The sequence below is a fragment of the Panulirus ornatus genome, chromosome 7 (genome assembly GCF_036320965.1).
Source record: "Panulirus ornatus isolate Po-2019 chromosome 7, ASM3632096v1, whole genome shotgun sequence".
NCBI lineage: Eukaryota > Metazoa > Arthropoda > Malacostraca > Decapoda > Palinuridae > Panulirus > Panulirus ornatus.
The window spans coordinates 51,223,210-51,243,787 of NC_092230.1; the positions used below are offsets into that span (position 1 = coordinate 51,223,210).

General features: G+C 40.7%; 1 protein-coding gene across 13 annotated transcripts in view; it reads left to right on the plus strand.

Annotated features, from left to right (window-relative positions):
- Positions 1 to 20,578, plus strand: part of LOC139749640 (SET domain-containing protein 9-like) — a 186,279-nt gene that overhangs the window by 142,462 nt on the left and 23,239 nt on the right. For 3 of the 13 annotated variants that reach the window (XR_011713006.1, XR_011713007.1, XR_011713008.1), the window contains exon 3: positions 2,925 to 3,059. Coding sequence is in view for 10 of the 13 variants with exons in the window: in XM_071663808.1 (XP_071519909.1) it covers positions 2,925 to 3,193; positions 5,629 to 5,740; positions 10,058 to 10,168 (492 nt within the window). In the remaining 3 variants the exon portion in view is untranslated. Of the gene's footprint in view, positions 1 to 2,924; positions 3,194 to 5,628; positions 5,754 to 10,057; positions 10,179 to 20,578 lie in introns of those variants that run through there. The other 10 variants (XM_071663812.1, XM_071663803.1, XM_071663802.1 and 7 more) reach the window with 8 other exon arrangements.

Here is a 20,578-nt window from a genome sequence, read left to right on the forward strand (position 1 = left end):
AAGTATTTCTCACATACATTCTTCAAAGCAAACACCTGATCCACACATCCTCTACCACTTCTGAAACCACACTACTCTTCCCCAATCTGATGCTCTGTACATGCCTTCACCCTCTCAATCAATACCCTCCCATATAATTTACCAGGAATACTCAACAAACTTATACCTCTGTAATTTGAGCACTCACCTTTGTCCCCTTTGCCTTTGTACAATGGCACTATGGAAGCATTCTGCCCATCCTCAGGCACCTCACCATGAATCATACATTAAATAACCTTACCAATCAGTCAACAATACAGGCACCCCCTTTTTTAATAAATTCCACTGCAATACCATCCAAACCTGCTGCCTTGCCGGTTTTCATCTTCCGCAAAGCTTTTACTACCTCTTCTCTGTTTACCAAATCATTTTCCCTAACCCTCTCACTTTGCACACCACCTCGACCAAAACACCCTATGTCTGCCACGCTATCATCAAACACATTCAACAAACCTTCAAAATACTCACTCCATCTCCTTCTCACATCACCACTACTTGTTATCACCTCCCCATTAGCCCCCTTCACTGAAGTTCCCATTTGCTCCCTTGTCTTACGCACTTTATTTACCTCCTTCCAAAACATCTTTTTATTCTCCCAAAAATTTAATGATACTCTCTCACCCCAACTCTCATTTGCCCTCTTTTTCACCTCTTGCACCTTTCTCTTGACCTCCTGCCTCTTTTTTTTTATACATCTCCCACTCATTTGCATTTTTTCCCTGCAAAAATCGTCCAAATGCCTCTCTCTTCTCTTTCACTAATAATCTTACTTCTTCATCCCACCACTCACTACCCTTTCAAATCTGCTCACCTCCCACGCTTCTCATGCCACAAGCATCTTTTGCGCAAACCATCACTGCTTCCATAAATACATCCCATTCCTCTCCCACTCCCCTTACCTCCTTTGTTCTCACCTTTTTCCATTCTGTACTCAGTCTCTCCTGGTACTTCCTCACACAAGTCTCCTTCCCAAGCTCACTTACTCTCACCACTCCCTTCACCCCAACATTCTCTCTTCTTTTCTGAAAACCCCTACAAATCTTCACCTTCGCCTCCACAAGATAATGATCAGACATCCCTCCAGTTGCACCTCTCAGCACATTAACATCCAAAAGTCTCTCTTTCGCACGCCTATCAATTAACACGTAATCCAGTAATGCTCTCTGGCCATCTCTCCTACTTACATATGTATACTTATGTATATCTCTCTTTTTAAACAAGGTATTCCCAATCACCAGTCCTTTTTCAGCACATAAATCTACAAGCTCTTCACCATTTCCATTTACAACACTGAACACCCCTTATAAACCAATTATTCCCTCAACTGCCACATTACTCACCTTTGCATTCAAAGCACCCATCACTATAACCCGGTCTTGTGCATCAAAACCACTAACACACTCATTCAGCTGCTCCCAAAACACTTGCCTCTCATGATCTTTCTTATGCCCAGGTGCATATGCACCAATAATCACCCATCCCTCTCCATCAACTTTCAGTTTTACCCATATCAATCTAGACTTTACTTTCTTACACTCTGTCACATACTCCCACAACTCCTGTTTCAGGAGTATTGCTACTCCTTCCCTTGCTCTTGTCCTCTCACTAACCCCTGACTTTACTCCCAAGACATTCCCAAACCACTCTTCCCCTTTACCCTTGAGCTTCGTCTCACTCAGAGCCAAAACATCCAGGTTCCTTTCCTCAAACATACTACCTATCTCTCCTTTTTTCTCATCTTGGTTACATCCACACACATTTAGACACCCCAATCTGAGCCGTTGAGGAGGATGAGCACTCCCCACGTGACTCCTTCTGTTTCCCCTTTTAGAAAGTTAAAATACAAGGAGGGGAGGGTTTCTTGCCCCCCGCTCCCATCCCCTTTAGTCGCCTTCTACGACACGTGAGGAATGCGTGGGAAGTATTCTTTCTCCCCTATCCCCAGGGATACTTATCAGTTTGTCTCCCTTATCCCCAGGGATACTTATCAGTTTGAAATCAAGATCAACTTGGATATCATTAAGCCTGTTAAGTAAATCTACATTGTGATATTAGAATTTGATATCATAACCACTAATGGGCTTGATAAAGAAAATCATTTTGATAATTTGTATGTGATGGAGCCTACTGAACTCACTATTGGTCTTGCTGGAATGTTTGGCTTATGTGTTTTGATAAGTCCATACTTATATGGCAATAAAGGGGACTGTGATGAAAATCTTTTGATGAGAGAATTATTACCTTTCAACAACTTCAGTTCTTTATTAAAGTGAGACTTAAGTGCTTCTAGTGAATTTTTGCCAAGTTTAAAGTATGTTGTATCTTCACTTAAAAGATCATTCATTTTAGATAGATAATTACCTTTGTCCATATTCTGTTTTAGTTATTTATTTTTATTGTACTTGATTGTTGTTTCCTGGATCATTATTTTTTTCAAATTGATAAGGCATGGATCAACCTATTAGGACAAGTATTGTAGGCAAAATTTGTTAACAATTTCCTTTTTTGTCCACATAACAAAATTGTATAACCTAACCTTTACTCATCAGCAAGCCATGAAACTGTATCTTGTTCCACATTAGCCAGTCACATGCCTGCATTTGATCTACATATGCAGTTACCTAGTTATCTCTTTACATTTTACCATGGGAAATATTAATGTAGTCTGTAGTCTGTGAATAAATCTACTACATTTCATGAATGAAATACTTGATGTCTTTTAATTTTCAGTGTATTCTTTTATTTCATGTAACAGAAAGAATATCTCGCTCATGACAGTATCATTGTATATTGGTAATGTATATAAATCTTTGTGTGCCGAACATAGCTCCTGCTGCAGCACACAGTTTTGAATGATTAGTCAATCTTAAAGTGAACTGAAGTAGTTATTTTTGCAGGTGATGGAAGAGACTTATGGGTTCCATGTGTACCGTGCTCCGAGCAGTCTTGGTGGCTTGGGAGTATTAGCAACAACTGATCGCAGCTGTCATGTAGCAGTTCAGCAGGGACAGCTAGTTGCTCTCTACCCTGGAACCATCTACCTCCCTGTTCAGCCTATCTTCTTCCAGAGCATCAACAACCCCTTCATTTTTCGTTGCATAGATGGCATTATGGTTGATGGCAATGACAAGAGAATTTCAAAGGCACTTTTCAAGTAAGTTTGTATGTGGTTCCAGAGCTATTAAGGGGTTTCATTTTTCCTTAAAACAATGTTTCTCTAGTGATTACTGTGGTGGTCTGAGATGTATAGACAGCAGTATACAGCTAATTAGGAGCATTTTGTAGAAAAAGTAGGGTTTTCTATGTAACAATATGAGGACAGAATGTAGAGATTTTATATGATAGTAAAACTGATTCAGGAACATGATGTAGAAAATCTAATAATCCAAAGTCCTCTACAGGATTGAAATAGAGTGTAATACTGGGATATCATATATTATTTATTTATTTATTATACTTTGTCACTGTCTCCTGCGTTAGCAAGGTAGCGCAAGGAAACAGACAAAAAGAATGGCCCAATCCACCCACATACACATGTATATACATACACGTCCACACACGCACATATACATACCTATACATCTCAACGTATACATATTATACACACACAGATATATACATATATACACATGTACATAATTCATACTGTCTGCCCTTATTCATTCCCGTCGCCACCCTGCCACACATGAAATGGCAGCCCCCTCCCCCTGCATGTGCGCGAGGTAGTGCTAGGAGAAGATAACAAAGGCCACATTTGTTCACACAGTCTCTAGCTGTCATGTGTAATGCACTGAAACCACAGCTCCCTTTCCACATCCAGGCCCCACAAAACTTTCCATAGTTTACCCCAGATGCTTCACATGCTCTGGTTCAATCCATTGACAGCACATCGACCCCAGTATACCACATCGTTCTAATTCACTCTATTCCTTGCACACCTTTCACTCTCCTGCATGTTCAGGCCCCAATCACTCAAAATCTTTTTCACTCCACCTTTCCACCTCCAATTTGGCCTCCCACTTCTCGTTCCCTCCACCTCTGACATATATATCCTCTCTGTCAATCTTTCCTCACTCATTCTCTCCATGTGAACAAACCATTTTAAAACACCCTCTTTTGCTCTCTCAACCACACTCTTTTTATTACCACACATCTCTATTACCCAATTATTACTTACTCGATCAAACCACCTCACACCACATATTGTCCTCAAACATCTCATTTCCTGCACGTAGACCCTCTTCCGCACAGCTCTATCTATAGCCCACGTGTCGCAACCATATAACATTGTTGGAACCACTATTCCTTCAAACATACCCATTTTTGCTTTCCAAGATAATGTTCTTGACTTCCACACATTTTTCAACGCTCCCAGAACTTTCACCCCCTCCCCCACCCTATGATTCACTTCCACTTCCATGGTTCCATCCGCTGCCAAATCCACTCCCAGATATCTAAAACACTTCACTTCCTCCAGTTTTTCTCCATTCAAGCTTATCTCCCAATTGACTTGTCCCTCAACCCTACTGCACCTAATAACCTTGTTCTTATTCACATGTACTCTCAGCTTTCTTCTTTCACACACTGTATCAAACTGTCACCAGCTTCTGCAGTTTCTCACCTGAATCAGCCACCAGCGCTGTGTCATCAGCAAACAACAACTGACTCACTTCCCAAGCCCTCTCATCCACAACAGACTGCATACTTGCCCCTCTTTCCAAAACTCTTGCATTCACCTCCCTAACAACCCCATCCATAAACAAATTAAACAACCATGGAGACATCACACACCCCTGCCACAAGCCAACATTCACTGAGAACCAATCACTTTTCTCTCTTCCTACACATGCCTTACATCCTAGATAAAAGCTTTTCACTGCTTCTAACAACTTGTCTCCCACACCATATATTCTTAATACCTTCCACAGAGCAACTCTATCATATGCCTTCTCCAGATCCATACATGCTACATACAAATCCATTTGCTTTTCTAAGTACTTCTCACATACATTCTTCAAAGGAAACACCTGATCCACACATCCTCTACCACTTCTGAAACCACACTGCTCTTCCCCAATCTGATGCTCTGTACATGCCTTCACCCTCTCAATCAATATCCTTCCATATAATTTACCAGGAATACTCAACAAACTTATACCTCTGTAATTTGAGCACTCACTTTTATCCCCTTTGCCTTTGTACAGTGGCACTATGCACGCATTCCACCAATCCTCAGGCACCTCAACATGAGTCATACATACCTTAAATAACCTTACTAACCAGTCAACAATAAAGTCATCCCCTTTTTTAATAAATTCCACTGCAATACCAACCAAACCTGCTGCATTGCTGGCTTTCATCTTCTGCAAAGCTTTTACTACCTCTTCTCTGTTTACCAAATCATTATCCCTAACCCTCTCACTTTGCACACCACCTCGACCAAAACACCCTATATCTGCCACTCTATCATCAAACACATTCAATAGACCTTCAAAATACTCACTACATCTCCATCTCACATCACTAGATACCAGCTGCATAGGAATATTTTAACCATTCTACAAATTAAGTGTATGGTCTGTTGTGCAGGTCATGCTCCAGTCGAGATCGTGTGGGACCTTTCCCCATCGCTGACACCTCATGGCTCACCGATTGCCTTGTGAACCCCTTGAATGTTGGCCAATACGTCAACAACCAGTCAGTAGGTCTGGGATGTGAGAGAAAATCTTCATGTACAGATGTGCATGCACTGTAGTTTTATATGCATTCATACACCCTGCTAGCCACATGCCTACTTCAAACCATACCCCTATCCAGCTAGCCGCTGAACCACCTATCAGACGTTTTACCTGTCCACCTACCCACACATTCTCATAAGTTATTATTATGTATATGAACTTAATTAAGGAACTTAATAGATGGAAAAAAAATACATATAGTTGATAGATTGCTCAAAAGATGCTTGTGGCATGAGAAGAGTGGGAGGTGGGTTGGTTAGAAAGGGTAGTGAGTGGTGGGATGAAGAAGTAAGAGTATTAGTGAAAGAGAAGAGAGAGGCATTTGAGTGGGAGATGTATAAAAGAAAGAGACAGGAGGTCAAGAGAAAGGTGCAAGAGGTGAAAAAAAGGGCAAATGAGAGTTGGGGTGAGAGAGTATCATTAAATTTTAGGGAGAATAAAAAGATGTTCTGGAAGGAGGTAAATAAAGTGCGTAAGACAAGGGAGCAAATGGGAACTTCAGTGAAGGGCGCAAATGGGGAGGTGATAACAAGTAGTGGTGATGTGAGAAGGAGATGGAGTGAGTATTTTGAAGGTTTGTTGAATGTGTTTGATGATAGAGTGGCAGATATAGGGTGTTTTGGTCGAGGTGGTGTGCAAAGTGAGAGGGTTAGGGAAAATGATTTGGTAAAAAGAGAAGAGGTAGTGAAAGCTTTGCGGAAGATGAAAGCCGGCAAGGCAGCAGGTTTGGATGGTATTGCAGTGGAATTTATTAAAAAAGGGGGTGACTGTATTGTTGACTGGTTGGTAAGGTTATTTAATGTATGTATGACTCATGGTGAGGTGCCTGAGGATTGGCGGAATGCGTGCATAGTGCCATTGTACAAAGGCAAAGGGGATAAGGGTGAGTGCTCAAATTACAGAGGTATAAGTTTGTTGAGTATTCCTGGTAAATTATATGGGAGGGTATTGATTGAGAGGGTGAAGGCATGTACAGAGCATCAGATTGGGGAAGAGCAGTGTGGTTTCAGAAGTGGTAGAGGATGTGTAGATCAGGTGTTTGCTTTGAAGAATGTATGTGAGAAATACTTAGAAAAGCAAATGGATTTGTATGTAGCATTTATGGATCTGGAGAAGGCATATGATAGAGTTGATAGAGATGCTCTGTGGAAGGTATTAAGAATATATGGTGTGGGAGGAAAGTTGTTAGAAGCAGTGAAAAGTTTTTATCGAGGATGTAAGGCATGTGTACGTGTAGGAAGAGAGGAAAGTGATTGGTTCTCAGTGAATGTAGGTTTGCGGCAGGGGTGTGTGATGTCTCCATGGTTGTTTAATTTGTTTATGGATGGGGTTGTTAGGGAGGTAAATGCAAGAGTTTTGGAAAGAGGGGCAAGTATGAAGTCAGTTGGGGATGAGAGAGCTTGGGAAGTGAGTCAGTTGTTGTTTGCTGATGATACAGCGCTGGTGGCTGATTCATGTGAGAAACTGCAGAAGCTGGTGACTGAGTTTGGTAAAGTGTGTGGAAGAAGAAAGTTAAGAGTAAATGTGAATAAGAGCAAGGTTATTAGGTACAGTAGGGTTGAGGGTCAAGTCAATTGGGAGGTGAGTTTGAATGGAGAAAAACTGGAGGAAGTGAAGTGTTTTAGATATCTGGGAGTGGATCTGGCAGCGGATGGAACCATGGAAGCGGAAGTGGATCATAGGGTGGGGGAGGGGGCGAAAATTCTGGGGGCCTTGAAGAATGTGTGGAAGTCGAGAACATTATCTCGGAAAGCAAAAATGGGTATGTTTGAAGGAATAGTGGTTGCAACAATGTTGTATGGTTGCGAGGCGTGGGCTATGGATAGAGTTGTGCGCAGGAGGATGGATGTGCTGGAAGTGAGATGTTTGAGGACAATGTGTGGTGTGAGGTGGTTTGATCGAGTGAGTAACGTAAGGGTAAGAGAGATGTGTGGAAATAAAAAGAGCGTGGTTGAGAGAGCAGAAGAGGGTGTTTTGAAGTGGTTTGGGCACATGGAGAGAATGAGTGAGGAAAGATTGACCAAGAGGATATATGTGTCGGAGGTGGAGGGAACGAGGAGAAGAGGGAGACCAAATTGGAGGTGGAAAGATGGAGTGAAAAAGATTTTGTGTGATCGGGGCCTGAACATGCAGGAGGGTGAAAGGAGGGCAAGGAATAGAGTGAATTGGAGCGATGTGGTATACCGGGGTTGACGTGCTGTCAGTGGATTGAATCAAGGCATGTGAAGCGTCTGGGGTAAACCATGGAAAGCTGTGTAGATATGTATATTTGCGTGTGTGGACATATGTATATACATGTGTATGGGGGGGGGGGTTGGGCCATTTCTTTCGTCTGTTTCCTTGCGCTACATCGCAAACGCGGGAGACAGCGACAGTATAATAAAAAAAAAAAGTTGGTAGACATTCGATAGACATTCTGGTAACTGTTTAGTGGACAACAGCTTGTCTGTAATCGTTAAACAGAAGAAATGTAGAAATAGATTTTGGTTACCTTTTCCATCTACAGTATCCACTTATTCTCCTTAGCTCTGTTACCCTTTACACAGGATGTTTCAGTGCATAAAGCTTCTTATTTCTTAGTGCATATCTTCAACTTCTGTCCAACATTGGAAACTGAATATGGGATTCCAAATTAATGGATTGTAAGAATTTTCAGTTAATGTGCATGGTTAAATTAGTGCATGAGACTAAAGCCCCACTCATTCCCCCAGCCTAATGAAAAGATACCTCCATTGTACATTATTAACAGTCATTCTCCTGACATCTCCATCAGAAATGATGCCTTACTCTTTCTCCTTACAATCCACTCCATAAGCATGAGAGATTGCCCATGATTACTTGGTTTGGCATTAACTTCCATCATCATGGCTTGGTGAGTAGGCTGCAGCCTTCTCACCTTGGACTAATGACCAAGGTAGCAGCATATACTATTAAGATGAAGCTGCCCTCAACAAATCAGTAACTTCAACCAGGATGACGTCATTAACCTGTCTATTTTTGGTTGTATATATAGATCTAGATCTAAATTTATCTATATCTGTAACTCAGTTATCGGATGGGGGAAGGGGTGAAGGTTCTGGGAGTGATAAAGAATGTGTGAAGAGAGAATGTTATCTTGGAGAGCAAAAGTGGGTATGTTTGAAGGAATAGTGGTTCCAAAATATTATATCTTGGAGAGCAAAAGTGGGTATGTTTGAAGGAATAGTGGTTCCAAAATATTATATCTTGGAGAGCAAAAGTGGGTATGTTTGAAGGAATAGTGGTTCCAACAATATTATATGGTTGTGGGGCATGGACAGTGGATAGGTTGTGTGGATGTGTTGGAAATGAAATTTTCAAGGACAATATGTGGTGTAAGGTGGTTTGGTCGAGTAAGCAATGAGAGAGTAAGTGAGATGTGTGGTAGTAAAGAGAGTTTGTTTGAGATAGCAGAAGAGGGTGTGTTGAGTTGGTTTGGACATATGGAGATGATGAGTGAGGAAAGGATGACAAAGACAATACATATGTCAGAGATGGAGGGAACAAGGGTAAGCAGGAGATCAAACTGGAGGTGGAAGGATGGAGTGAAAAAGATTTTAATTTTAAGTGATTGGGGCCTGAACATGCAGGATAATGAATGGTGTGCTTGGAGTTGAGTGAATTGGAATGATGTGGTATACTGAGGTTGAGGTACTGTCAGTGGACTGAACCAGGGCATTTGAAACATCTTGGGGGCCTGGATGTGGATAGGGAACTATGGTTTCAGTGCATTACATATGACAGTTAGAGAATGAGTGTGAGCAGATGTGGCTTTTTTGTTTGTTTCCTGGTGCTACCTCGCTGATGCAGGGGGTGGCGATGCTCTTTCCTGTGGTGTGGGATGGCACCAAGAATGGATGAAGGCAAGCAGATATGAATATGTACATGTGTATATTTGTATATGTATGCAAGAGATCACAATAGTGCACGTGATCTAGTAAATACTGGTAATCTATAGGAAAATGAAACACAGTAAGTTCCCAAGTGCACTTTTGTGTAATGATCACATCATCAGGGGAGATACAAGAAAGAGATGTAGAACAGTCAGTTGATATACATAAATAGGACACCTTTGTTAAACAAGCATTACCTGAATGGTGATATTCAATTAGGTGTATTCAAGTATAGCAACATGCATATCATAGAATTTTGTGTGGACAAGAAAGGGAACTGTTTACAAATTTTATCTACAATAAAGCTATCCATTTTGTGTAGACTTTTACTAATATTAATGTTATAAGTCTTTGTGTGTTTGATTATAGCAGATGTATGAGCAGATGTGGCTTTTTTGTTTGTTTCCTGGTGCTACCTCACTGATGCAGGGGGTGGCGATGCTCTTTCCTGTGGTGTGGGATGGCGCCAAGAATGGATGAAGGCAAGCAGGTATGAATATGTACATGTGTATATTTGTATATGTATGCAAGAGATCACAATAGTGCACATTATCTAGTAAATACTGGTAATCTATAGGAAAATGAAACACAGTAAGTTCCCAAGTGCACTTTTGTGTAATGATCACATCATCAGGGGAGATACAAGAAAGAAATGTAGAACAGTCAGTTGATATACAAGGAAGAGACATAAATAGGACACCTTTGTTAAACAAGCGTTACCTGAATGGTGGTATTCAATTAGGTGTATTCAAGTATAGCAACATGCATATCATAGAATTTTGTGTGGACAAGAAAGGGAACTGTTTACAAATTTTATCTACAATAAAGCTATCCATTTTGTGTAGACTTTTACTAATATTAATGTTATAAGTCTTTGTGTGTTTGATAATAGAAGATTCAGAGATATTTCTTGTGGCAAAGGAGTTACAGTTAATAACTGTGTTGGCATTATTCCAGTTAGTGCAATGATCATAATTTTTGATATGATTAAACTAGGCATATGATTCTTGTCCTGTTCTTATACTATGTTTATGTTGCTAAAGTCTGACATAATGATGCTTACCAGTCTGTCCAACAAAAAACATCAAAATTTTTACATGGTACTCCATAAATACAGCTCGCATAACTTTCTGATGATTTCCTGGTTAAGATATCTTTATAGTATTGCTGTTGCTGAAGGCTACTATTACAGTAAAGGACTTAAGCAACCTGGGAAGTAATGTATGATTATCACTAGAAGGGAGAACTAAAAGATTCTCATTGTCAAGGGGAGGTTTGGGTTTATCTCTATAAAATGATTTCTTTGCCACCTTAGTGGATTTATCAATGAAAAATCTAGGATACTTTACCTTGGAACCGGTAGAATATATCTTCTCAAACTCATGATCAATTGGGACTATATATATTTCATATCCTCAAGAACATAGACTGGAATGATGATAATTTAACTCTGTCGTGTAGAGCTGAGTGATGATGGATATATGAACAAAGATCCGCTGCCAAATCCACTCCCAGATATCTAAAACACTTCACTTCCTCCAGTTTTTCTCCATTCAAACTTACCTCCCAATTGACTTGACCCTCAACCCTACTGTACCTAATAACCTTGCTCTTATTCACATTTACTCTCAACTTTCTTCTTTCACACACTTTACCAAACTCAGTCACCAGCTTCTGCAGTTTCCCACATGAATCAACCACCTGCGCTGTATCATCAGCGAACAACAACTGACTCACTTCCCAAGCTCTCTCATCCACAACAGACTGCATACTTGCCCCTCTTTCCAAAACTCTTGCATTCACCTCCCTAACAACCCCATCCATAAACAAATTAAACAACCATGGAAGCGGAAGTGAATCATAGGGTGGGGAAGGGGGCAAAAATTCTGGACCGTTGAAGAATGTGTGGAAGTCGAGAACATTATCTCAGAAAGCAAAAATGGGTATGTTTGAAGGAATAGTGGTTCCAACAATGTTGTATGGTTGCGAGGCATGGGCTATGGATAGAGTTGTGCGCAGGAGGGTGGATGTGCTGGAAATGAGATGTTTGAGGACAATATGTGGTGTGAGGTGGTTTGATCGAGTAAGCAATAATAGGGTAAGAGAGATGTGTTTTGATAAAAAGAGAGTGGTTGAGAGAGCAGAAGAGGGTGTTTTGAAATTGTTTGGTCACATGGAGAGAATGAGTGAGGAAAGATTGACAAAGAGGATAAATATGTCAGAGGTGGAGGGAATGAGGAGAAGTGGGATACCAAATTGGAGGTGGAAAGATGGAGTGAAAAAGATTTTTAGTGATCGGGGCCTGAACATGCAGGAGGATGAAAGGCGTGCAAGGAATAGAGTGAATTGGAACGATGTGGTATGCTGGGGTTGATGTGCTGTCAATGGATTGAACCAGGGCATGTGAAGCGTCTGGGGTAAACCATGGAAAGTTCTGTGGGGCTTGGATGTGGAAAGGGAGCTGTGGTTTCGGTGCATTATTACATGACAGCCAGAGACTGAGTGTGAACGAATGTAGCCTTTGCTGTCTTTTACTAGCGCTACCTCGCACACATGATGGGGGAGGGGGTTGTTATTTCATGTTTGGCGAGGTGGCACTGGGAATGAATAAAGGCAGACTATGAATTATGTACATGTGTATATATGTATATGTCTGTGTGTGTGTATATATGTATACATTGAGATGTATAGGTATGTACATTTACATGTGTAGGTGTGTATGTATATACATGTTTATGTGGGTGGGTTGGGCCATTCTTTTGTCTGTTTCCTTGCGCTACCTCGCTAACGTGGGAGACAGCGACAGAGCAAAATAAATAAATATAATGAACAAAGATTGGTAGGTTTTCTTCTTATGCTAGACTTAAGCATGCATGTTTCTATCTCTATGGATCATGCAATCTAAAATTGGTAACATGTTCTTATTTTCCACTTATACAGTAAAGTTGATAGAAGGTACTAAATTCTTAAGTAAAGGGAGAAATGTTTATAAAGTTTTGTTGTTGGCCAAACACCAAGAACATCATTTACATACCTAAACCAAATTGTGTTAGAGAGCAAGATGTCCCTTAGTAATTTTGTTTCAAAGAATTCCATGTAAAGATTACTTGATACTGGTGAAAGAGGGTTACCTATTGCCGTAACAAATTTCTGAGCATAATGTTCTACATTAAATTGAAATACACAGTCCTTTATACACAATTCTATCAATTCAGTAAAATCAGAATTTGAAACAGGTAAATCAGTATCATCCAAACATCAACCAAATATTGTAAGAGGTCATCAACTGGAACTTTTGTGAACAAAGATGAAACATTAGAACTAACCAGTTTGAAATCAAAATCGACATGGATATCATAAAGCCTGTTAACTAAATCTACATTGTTCATGATTTTAGAATTTGGTATACACTGATGGGCTTCATAAAAAAATAACCATTTTAATAATTTATATGTGATGGGGCCCACTGAACTCACTATAGGTTTTGCTGGAAAATTTGGCTTATGTGTTTTGATAAGTCCTTACATATATGGCAGTGAAAGGGACAAAGATGAAAACCTTTTGATGAGAGAATCATTACCTTTCTGCAACAACTTCAGTTCCTTATTAAAGTGAGAATTAACTGTTTCTAGGAAATTCTTATTGAATTTAAAGTATGTTGTATCATCACTGAAAAGGTCATTCATTTTACATAAATAATTACCTTTGCTCATAATCACAACTGTGTTAGCCTTATCTGCTTTAGCAATATGTATATCATTATCTTTTTTCAAATTGTTAAGAGGATCTTATAAACCTTTTTGGACAATGAGAAACCACTGGTTTTGACAAACTGGCATACACTAAACCTTTACAAATGTTAATTTCATCATTTGATACTTTGCTGTACTTTTCTAAATTACAGAATGACCTTATAACATCAACACAATTAACTTCCGTGTTAGAGCACACAAAACTTAATCCATTGCTTAGATCACACAAAGAATCCTTGTCCAGTTGTTTATTAGACAGGTTAACCACAAAGGAAAGGTTTGTTATCTTAGTCAAATTGCTGTTTTTGATGAGATGGTCTAAACTTACAAGTCAGTTATGTTGGGCAGACTGGTAAGGATCTTTATGTCAGACTTAAGGAACATAAATATAGTGTAAGAACAGGACAAGAATCAAATGCCTTGTTTAATCATGCTAAAAATTATGATAATTGTAATTGAAGTATGCCAACCCAGTTATTGCCTCTAACTTCTTTACCTTGAGAAATATAATTGAATCTTCTGTTATTAAATACTCAAAGAATTGTAACATTGATATTAGTGAAGGTCTGTACAAATTGAATAGCTTTATTGTAGATAGAATTTGTAAACAGTTCCCTTTCTTGTCCACATAATGAAATTTTATGATGGGCATGATGCCAGAATTGAATACACCTACTGGAACACCACTATTAAGGTAGCGCTTGTTTACCAATTGCATCCTAGCTACATCATTTCCTTGTATATCAACTGACTTCTATATCTCTGTATCTGTATCTTTCTGGTGATGTAATTATTACATGAAATTACACTTGGGAACTTATTGTGTATCATTTTCCTGTGGATTACCAGCATTTATGTGCCTGGGGATTGGTGGAATGCTTGTATAGTGCCACTGTATAAAGGCAAGGGGGATAAAGGTTAATGTTCAGACTGCAGATCTTCATGTTTGTTGATTGAACCTGGTAAGTTAAGTGGGAGAATATTGATTGAGAAGGTGAAGGCATGCACAGAGTATCAGACTGAGGAGGAGTTGTGTGGTCATAGATGCAGTAGCAAATATGTGGATTTGGTGTTTGCTTTGAAGAGTGTGTGTGAGAAATACTTAGAATAACGGATGGATTTGTATGTGCCATTTATAGATCTGGATAATACTTATGATAGGGTTGATAAAGATGGTTTTGCAGAAACTCTTAAGAGTATAAGTAATGGGAGGTAAGCTGCTAGAAGCGCAGTGAAGGTCAGTCTGCAGCAGGGGTGTGTGGTGTCACAATGATTGTTTAATTTGTTTAAATTGTGTATTGATTGGATGATTAGGGAGGTAAATGTAAGAGTCTTAGAGAGTGGGACAAGTATGTTGTTTGTGGGGGATGAGAGGGACTGGAAAGTGAGTCAGTTTGATACAACACTGGTAGCTGATACAGGTGAGAAACTACAGAAGTTGGTGACTGAGTTTGGAAGTGTGTGAAAGGAAAAAGTTGAGAGTTAATGTGAATAAAAGCAAGGTTATCAGGTGCAGCAGCATTGAGAGACAAGTTAGTTGGGATGTCAGTTGATTGGAGAAAAATCGGAGGAATTGAAGTGCTTTAGATATCTGGGAATGGACTTGGCGGTGAATGGAACCATTGAAGCAGAAATGAGTCATAGTTTAGGGGAGGAGGCAAAGTTCTGGAAACGATGAAGAATGTGTGGGAAGCAAGAATATTATCTCAGAGGGCAAAAATGGGTATGTTGAAAGAATAGTAGTTTCAACAGCGTAACATGGTTGTGAGGCATGGGCTATGAATAGGGTTGTACATAGGATGGTGGATGTGTTGAAATGAAGTGTTTGAAGATAGTGTATGGTGTAATATGGTTTGAGTAAGGAATGAAGGGGTAAGAGAGATGTGTGGTAATAAAAAGTGTGGTTGAGAGAGCAGAAGAGGGTGTACTGAAGTGAACAAGTGTATGGTGTGATATGGTTTGATTAAGGAATGAAGGGGTAAGAGAGATGTGTGGTAATAAAAAGTGTGGTTGAGAGAGCAGAAGAGGGTGTACTGAAGTGAACAGGTAGACCATATTTGAGATGGAAGGATGGAATGTAAAAGATTTTGAGCAATCAGGGTCTGAACATGTAGGAGGGTAAAGGCATGCACGGAATAGAGTGAATTGGAACGATGCTGTATACTGTGGTCAGCGTGCTGTCAACAGTATGAACCAAGGTATGTGAAATGTCTGAAGTAAACCATAGAAAGGTCTGTTGGGCCCTGGATGTGGATAGGGAGCTGTGGTTTCAGTGCATTTCACGTGACAGCTCATGTATTGATGTGAGCAGATGTGGACTTTCTTTGTTTCTTGGCACTACTTTGCTGATGCAAGGGGTGATCAGATGTTGGGGAGAAGAAAATGTATACGTTATCTTTCTTTTTTCTTTATATTTTTGTGCTGTTTCCTGTTGGGAGTGGTGGTTTTGTGAATGGATTAAGGCAAGCAAGTATGAATATGTACATGTGTATATATATGTATGTGTATATGTATACATATGTACATATGTATGTATGTTATATTCATTTATGTATTTTATTTTATAGGGATTTGGAGAAAATCCCTGGGGATAGGGGAGAAAGAATACTTCCCACGCATTCCTCACGTGTCGTAGAAGGCGACTAAAGGGGATGGGAGCAGGGGGCCAGAAACCCTCCCCTCCTTGTATTTTGACTTTCTAAAAGGGGAAACAGAAGAAGGAGTCACGCGGGGAGTGCTCATCCACCTCGAAGGCTCAGATTGGGGTGTCTAAATGTGTGTGGATGTAACCAAGATGAGAAAAAAGGAGAGATAGGTAGTATGTTTGAGGGAAGGAACCTGGATGTTTTGGCTCTGAGTGAAACGAAGCTCAAGGGTAAAGGGGAAGAGTGGTTTGGGAATGTTTTGGGAGTAAAGTCAGGGGTTAGTGAGAGGACAAGAGCAAGGGAAGGAGTAGCAATACTCCTGACACAGGAGTTGTGGGAGTATGTGATAGAATGTAAGAAAGTAAAGTCTAGATTGATATGGGTAAAACTGAAAGTTGATGGAGAGAGATGGGTGATTATTGGTGCATATGCACCTGGGCATGAGAAGAAAGATCATGAGAGGCAAGTGTTTTGGGAGCAGCTGAATGAGTGTGTTAGTGGTTTTGATGCACAAGACCGGGTTATAGTAATGGGTGATTTGAATGCAAAGGTGAGTAATGTGGCAGTTGAGGGAATAATTGGTATACATGGGGTGTTCAGTGTTGTAAATGGAAATGGTGAAGAGCTTGTAGATTTATGTGCTGAAAAAGGACTGGTGATTGGGAATACCTGGTTTAAAAAGCGAGATAGACGTAAGTATACGTATGTAAGTAGGAGAGATGGCCAGAGAGCGTCATTGGATTACGTGTTAATTGACAGGCGTGCGAAAGAGAGACTTTTGGATGTTAATGTGCTGAGAGGTGCAACTGGAGGGATGTCTGATCATTATCTTGTGGAGGCGAAGGTGAGGATTTGTAGGGGTTTTCAGAAAAGAAGAGAGAATGTTGGGGTGAAGAGAGTGGTGAGAGTAAGTGAGCTTGGGAAGGAGACTTGTGTGAGGAAGTACCAGGAGAGACTGAGTACAGAATGGAGAAAGGTGAGAACAAAGGAGGTAAGGGGAGTGGGGGTTGGAATGGGATGTATTTAGGGAAGCAGTGATGGCTTGCACGAAAGATGCTTATGGCATGAGAAGCGTGGGAGGTGGGTTGATTAGAAAGGGTAGTGTGTGGTGGGATGAAGAAGTAAGATTACTAGTGAAAGAGAAGAGAGAGGCATTTGGACGATTTTTGCAGGGAAAAAATGCAAATGAGTGGGAGAGGTATAAAAGAAAGAGGCAGGAGGTCAAGGGAAAGGTGCAAGAGGTGAAAAAGAGGGCAAATGAGAGTTGGGGTGAGAGAGTACCATTAAATTTTACGGAGAATGAAAAGATGTTTTGGAAGGAGGTAAATAAAGTGCATAAGACAAGAGAGCAAATGGGAACTTTAGTGAAGGGGGCTAATGGGGAGGTGATAACAAATAGTGGTGATGTGAGAAGGAGATGGAGTGAGTATTTTGAAGGTTTGTTGAATGTGTTTGATGATAGAGTGGCAGATATAGGGTGTTTTGGTCGAGGTGGTGTGCAAAGTGAGAGGGTTAGGGAAAATGATTTAGTAAACAGAGTGGAGGTAGTAAAAGCTTTGCGGAAGATGAAAGCCGGCAAGGCAATAGGTTTGGATGGTATTGCAGTGGAATGTATTAAAAAAGGGGTGACTGTATTGTTGACTGGTTGGTAAGGTTATTTAATGTATGTATGATTCATGGTGAGGTGCCTGAGGATTGGCGGAATGCTTGCATATTGCCATTGTACAAAGGCAAAGGGGATAAGTGTGAGTGCTCAAATTACAGAGGTATAAGTTTGTTGAGTATTCCTGGTAAATTATATGGGAGGGTATTGATTGAGAGGGTGAAGGCATGTACAGAGCATCAGATTGGGGAAGAGCAGTGTGATTTCAGAAGTGGTAGAGGATGTGTGGATCAGGTGTTTGCTTTGAAGAATGTATGTGAGAATTACTTGGAAAAGCAAATGGATTTGTATGTAGCATTTATGGATCTGGAGCAGGCATATGATAGAGTTGATAGAGATGCTCTGTGGAAGGTATTAAGAATATATGGGATGGGAGGCAAGTTGTTAGAAGCAGTGAAAAGTTTTTATCGAGGATGTAAGGCATGTGTACATGTAGGAAGAGAGGAAAGTTATTGGTTCTCAGTGAATGTAGGTTTGCGGCAGGGGTGTGTGATGTCTCCATGGTTGTTTAATTTGTTTATGGATGGGGTTGTTAGGGAGGTGAATGCAAGAGTTTTGGAAAGAGGGGCAAGTATGCAGTCTGTTGTGGATGAGAGAGCTTGGGAAGTGAGTCAGTTGTTGTTCGCTGATGATACAGCACTGGTGGCTGATTCATGTGAGAAACTGCAGAAGCTGATGACTGAGTTTGGTAAAGTGTGTGAAAGAAGAAAGTTAAGAGTAAATGTGAATAAGAGCAAGGTTATTAGGTACAGTAGAGTTGAGGGTCAAGTCAATTGGGAGGTAAGTTTGAATGGAGAAAAACTGGAGGAAGTGAAGTGTTTTAGATATCTGGGAGTGGATTTGGCAGTGGATGGAACCATGGAAGCGGAAGTGAATCATAGGGTGGGGGAGGGGGCAAAAATTCTGGGAGCCTCGAAGAATGTTTGGAAGTCGAGAACATTATCTCGGAAAGCAAAAATGGGTATGTTTGAAGGAATAGTGGTTCCAACAATGTTCTATGGTTTTGAAGCGTGGGCTATGGATAGAGTTGTGCGCAGGAGGGTGGATGTGCTGGAAATGAGATGTTTGAGGAAAATATGTGGTGTGAGGTGGTTTGATCGAGTACGTAATGTAAGGGTGAGAGAGATGTATAGAAATAAAAAGAGTATGGTTGAGAGAGCAGAAGAGGGTGTTTTGAAATGGTTTGGCCACATGGAGAGAATGAGTGAGGAAAGATTGACCAAAGAGGATATATGTGTCAGAGGTGGAGGGAACAAGGAGAAGTGGGAGACCAAATTGGAGGTGGAAAGATGGAGTGAAAAAGATTTTGAGTGATCGGGGCCTGAACATGCAGGAGGGTGAAAGGCGTTCAAGGAACAGAGTGAATTGGAACGATGTGGTATATCAGGGTCGACGTGCTGTCAATGGATTGAACCGGGGCATGTGAAGCGTCTGGGGTAAACCATGGAAAGTTGTGTGGGGCCTGGATGTGGAAAGGGAGCTGTGGTTTCGGTGCATTATTACATGACAGCTAGAGACTGAGTGTGAATCAATGGGGCCTTTGTTGTCTTTTCCTAGCACTACCTCGCACACATGAGGGGGGAGGGGGATGTTATTCCATGTGTGGCGAGGTGGCGATGGGAATAAATAAAGGCAGACAGTATGAATTATGTACATGTATATATATGTATATGCCTGTGTGTGTGTATATATGTATGTGTACATTGAGATGTATAGGTATGTATATTTGCATGTATGGACGTGTATGTATATACTTGTGTATGTGGTTGGGTTGGGCCATTCTTTCGTCTGTTTCCTTGCGCTACCTCGCTAACGCGGGAGACAGCGACAAAGCAAAATAAATAAAAATAGATAAATTATTTTATTATACTTTGTCGCTGTCTCCCGCGTCAGCAGCGCAAGGAAACAGACGAAAGAATGGCCCAACTCACCCACATACACGTCCACACACGCACATATACATACCTATAAATTTCAACGTATACATATATATATATATATATATACACAGACATATACATATATACCCATGTACATAATTCATACTTGCTGCCTTTATTCATTCCCATCGCAACTCCGCCACACATGAAATGACAACTCCTTCCCCCTGCACGCACGTGAGGTGGTGCTAGGAAAAGACAACAAAGGCCTCTTTCGTTCACACTCAGTCTCTAGCTGTCATGTATAATGCACCGAAACCAGAGCTCCCTTTCCACATCCAGGCCCCACAAAACTTTCCATGGTTTGCCACAGACGCTTAACATACCCTGGTTCAATCCATTGACAGCATGTTGACCCCAGTATACCACATCGTCCCAATTCACTCTATTCCTTGCACGCCCTTCACCCTCCTGCATGTTCAGGCCCCGATCACTCAAAATCTTTTTCACTCCATCTTTCCACCTCCAATTTGGTCTCCCACTTCTCCTTGTTCCCTCCACCTCTGACACATATATCCTCTTTGGTCAATCTTTCCTCATTCATTCTCTCCATGTGACCAAACCATTTCAAAACACCCTCTTCTGCTCTCTCAACCATACTCTTTTTATTTCCACACATCTCTCTTACCCTTACATTACTTGCTTGATCAAACCACCTCACACCACATATTGCCCTCAAACATCTCATTTCCAGCACATCCACCCTCCTGCGCACAACTCTATCCATAGCCCACGCCTCACAACCATACAACATTGTTGGAACCACTATTCCTTCAAACATACCCATTTTTGCTTTCCGAGATAATGTTCTTGACTTCCAAACATTCTTCAAGGCTCCCAGAATTTTTGCCCCCTCCCCCACCCTATGATTCACTTCCGCTTCCATGGTT